Consider the following 4,088-nt stretch of genomic DNA (forward strand, 5'->3'; position numbering starts at 1 on the left):
AAGACATTTAACAAGTAATAAAAGTATTTTAAAATCGATCCTGAAACACATGGGTGTCATGATTATGTTTGTGACCAACAGGTGGCACTCTAGGGTTCCCCCTGCAGCTGCACACCTGTTGGTCGTTATGTGATTAGTACCGGTCGTATAAAAGGACTCCCGGCACGACCACTCAGTGTCAGGTCATTGTTTGCTTCTGTCAGATTTGTTTCAGTCATGTTTCGGTTACTGTTATGTTTTAGCTTCAGTCATGGTTTTTGTTTGATACTTTGGACTTTCTTTGTTTTGGATTTAGTTTTCTCTGTTTTAATACAATTTGTCAAGTACACCCTGCTCCTCCCTCTTGCCTGTTTTTTTGGGGTCCACCACCACCTCGCGAACGTGATAATGGGAAGCCAATGCGACAATTTTAAAACTGGTGCAATATGTTCCCACCCTCTGGTCCTTGTCAGGATTCATGCGGCTGAGTTCTGGAGTAGGTGTAAGCTTGAAATACTCTTTTTAGGAGCATCAGAGAGCAGGGCATGACAATAATCAAACCAACAGGAAATAAGTGTCATGATTCTGTTGTTGTTGAGATTAAATTTGGTTTTGGTTCAGTTTACTGTCATGGTTCTGTTCCGTTGTTTTATTAGTTTGGTTTCTTGGGATTTTCAGGACTTTCTTTGTGTTATTGATTTGAGTTTTTTCAGAGTGCCCCCTGCAAGTGTTTTTGTTTGTAAATTTTGTTCAGTACACCCAGCTTCTCCTGCCTCCCTGCTTTTTGGGTCCTCTACCATCACGCACCTCATCAGCATTTCCGTGTTAGCCTGACAGAGAAATGGGCGCACTTTCAAAAGGCTCTCTGTTGTCAGGAGACACGGAAATATACAGCTGTGTGTCATCAGTGTCGCTGTGAAAGCTGATGCCGTGTCTCCTGATGACGTCCGTAAGGGGAAGAATATGAAGAATTGGACCGTGGGGAACCCCACATTTAATTTTATGGACTCTGCAGGAACAAGTATCAATATTTACAAAAGAAACATCTGTCTGTGAGATAGCAATAGGTTGAAATTGTCAATAAAAGCAAAATCAAGATGATCATAAATGCGTGGGAGCCTTCCATGTATTCAGGTTTAAAAGGCGACTGAAACCCTAAATGCCGCTTATCCAAACCGACAGCCCGCAAGTTCTCAGCAAAGCGAAGAGGACATGACAAGTCTCTCTTTGTCTGCTCCGACTATCGACGCAATGTGCAATACTGCATCATCAATTCCAAGGTGAGACGCAGACCACCCAAAAGTGTGAGCAAAATAGTTCAAATGAGTACATCAGTTTTCGTCTTTATTGTCTGTGTGTGAAGAACCGCATTTAAGAACTGAGATAATTCCACTAACTAACCTTTTTGTCCTGATGGTAAAAGAAAGATGTTTAAGATAGGAACCGACACCATTCAAGGAAATGTGATCATCTGAAGGCAAATTGTCATTTTCTTTCTTCCTTTTCATGAACACAAAATCACATCGTGATATATACGAATGTTATCAAGATATCATTGCAATGACAGTTGCCCTCACTTAAAATTTGCACACGGCACCGGCATCATCTGGATGCGCTTCAGCCATATACAGTGTATGAGTTGCATTGCAGATGAGACACCAGGAAGTACATTCTAAAGTGATTTTTATTTCAAATCTTGTTTTGCTACACAGTTGCTTCTAAGAGCAGGATTCCATGATGCGTTTCATGCTCATGACGCGAGTGCCGTTTATGCCCATGTCCCTGAAGCTCCTATACTCGCCAGGCCTCAGGTATATCATCTTGCCCCTGAAGCTGGGCTGCTCAAACAGCAGCCAGTGGCCATCCAACACGCTGCAGGACAAGCATTCACTCATGCGAAGGCGTTCTGGGATGTTCTCGCAGTCCTCCTGCAGCTCGTTGGACTGGCCGCTCATGTTCTCCTGCTCAAATATCTTGATCCTGAACTGGCCTCTGTGCTGTTGGTTGAAACGAAAGCAGGAAAAAGTCAGTAACTCGCACCATTTCGAATTGATTATTTTTTTAACGGAAAGGTGACAGTTTGTGGCATGCTAGTGCACAGGGACAACACAAAGGTTCTGGGTTTGAATCTTGGCATGTCCTCCCTGTGCTTGTATGGATTTTCATCAGGTTTCATCCCACATTTTAGAAACATGGATACTAGGTAACTCACTGTCAAAGTAAATGTGACAAGGCAGTATCTTCAACATGGTCAAAGGGATGAGGATTAAATTTAAAACCATCGGGTCGAGAAACGACCCCTATGCAACCTAAGCGAAGCCATACCTTCCCTGCGAGTGAATGATTGTTGTCTCCATGTGCTCTGTGATTGACTTGTGACCAATGTCACTCATGACCCTGAACAGACTAAGTGGTAGGCATGGGGTGGCTGTCGTACAGTACCATGGGGATCATGCGGCAAGACCTGATGCAGTCACTCATGCCCATGCGCTGGTAATCTGAGTAGTCCCCCCTCCTGACAAAGAACTGGTTTCCCATGTAGTTTGTGCGGTCGTAGACCATGAAGCAGCCGCTCTCCACCCGGCAAGAGAGGCACCTGCTCAGGTAAGAGGACATGTCAGCGCAGTCACTGCTGGTCTCATAGGAACGGCCCTGGAAGTTCCTATCCTCATAGAAGATGATCTGCAACCCAAGCCCAGTAACTGATTACATTGATTGATTAGCCAATAAAACTAATTTCACCCCCCACCCCCCAAAGGCGAGATTTACCTTGCCCATGGTCATAGCTGCGGTGATAACGTGGGGAAGAGCAAACAGACTGCTTAGTTTTCTCCATGTCACCCAGTTGCTTTTATACCTGACCTCGCGACTGAAGCATACATGACCTCATTGTGCAAAGTCCTGACTGGGCAACATGCAGCGGAGGCCCCACCGCGTGCACGGCCGCAATTCAAAGAGACCTTCATACAGATCGTGATTTGCGGTGGTAGCAATTGTAGCGAAGAGGCCACCTGCATTGTCTACAGCGTTCAAAGGCAGAAAACAGGTTTTCCACAAATACATTTTTCCCAACGATCACTCCATAAATACATGATTATTAACAAACATTCTACAAAAAAAAAAAAAAAAAATCTAAATTTAGAAATAATTTAAGTACTGCACACAATTTTAATGGACATGAGCAGTATTTTGCAACTTACTTCCAAAATGCACTATAGCATATACAGTATCAGTGTATTCGTACTTGGACTCCTCTGATAGTAATCAGTTACCATAATATTACTGCCTCTGAATGGTGATGCATTTCACGATTTGTATAACTCGCCAAAAATGACACGGGAATTATGAAGTGTCAGTGGTGATATGGTTGAGGGATGTTCACACATTTTTGTCTTTGTCAGAGAAGGCGTGGCGTGAATGAATCAGCAACGATTGTGTCCTGCGAGAAATGCAGGGCGAAGTGACGTTTCGTCTCGTGATGCGAAATAGCGTAAGACGAGAAAAACTGTAACCTTCACAATATTTGGACTTTGAAAGAGTACATTTTCATTCCGTTAAGTTAAAAATATATACTGTAGGTCAGGGGTGCCCAATATGTCGATCGCGATCGACCGATAGCTTGCAGACTGGTCCTAAGTCGATCACGAGGAGTGTAGAGGGGGAAAACCCCCCCAACCCAAAACATTTGTGTGTCTGCGTAAATATATGATATATTTTTATATTAGCGCACACTGCACCCTTAGCATCCTATCACTTTCACAAGAAGTATTTAAAAGATAAAATAAAAAAAGCAGATCAGTGCGGCCCGGTGGTCCAGTGGTTAGCGCATTGACCTCACAGTGCGGAGGTCGTGGGTTCAATCCCACCTCCGGCTTTCCTGTGTGGAGTTTGCATGTTTTCCCCGGGCCTGCGTGGGTTTTCTCTGGGTACTCCGGTTTCCTCCCACATTCCAAAAACATGCATGGCAGGCTGATTGAACACTCTAAATTGTCCCTAGGTGTGAGTGTGAGCGCGGATGGTTGTTCGTCTCTGTGTGCCCTGCGATTGGCTCGCAACCGGTTCAGGGTGTCCCGAAGACGGCTGGGATAGGCTCCAGCACCCCCTGTGAC

The 4,088-nt window shown here is 44.5% G+C and overlaps 1 protein-coding gene across 2 annotated transcripts; it reads right to left on the reverse strand.

Moving 5' to 3' along the window:
* Positions 1-1,648: 1,648 nt before the first annotated feature.
* Positions 1,649-2,806, reverse strand: LOC109519960 (gamma-crystallin M3-like). 2 transcript variants are annotated; one of them, XM_019876851.1, is made up of 3 exons: positions 2,749-2,806; positions 2,422-2,661; positions 1,649-1,976 (listed from the first exon to the last, which is right to left on the reverse strand). In XM_019876851.1, exons 1-3 carry the CDS (start codon positions 2,761-2,763, stop codon positions 1,698-1,700), a joined length of 534 nt encoding a protein of 177 aa, XP_019732410.1. In that variant the 5' UTR covers positions 2,764-2,806; the 3' UTR covers positions 1,649-1,697. The 2 variants fall into 2 exon arrangements, with proteins under 2 accessions (XP_019732410.1, XP_019732407.1); XM_019876848.1 differs by having other exon boundaries at positions 2,422-2,674; positions 2,741-2,795.
* Positions 2,807-4,088: the final 1,282 nt, after the last annotated feature.

This window comes from Hippocampus comes, unplaced genomic scaffold (assembly GCF_001891065.2).
Source record: "Hippocampus comes isolate QL1 unplaced genomic scaffold, H_comes_QL1_v1.1 scaffold110, whole genome shotgun sequence".
Classification (NCBI taxonomy): Eukaryota; Metazoa; Chordata; class Actinopteri; order Syngnathiformes; family Syngnathidae; genus Hippocampus; species Hippocampus comes.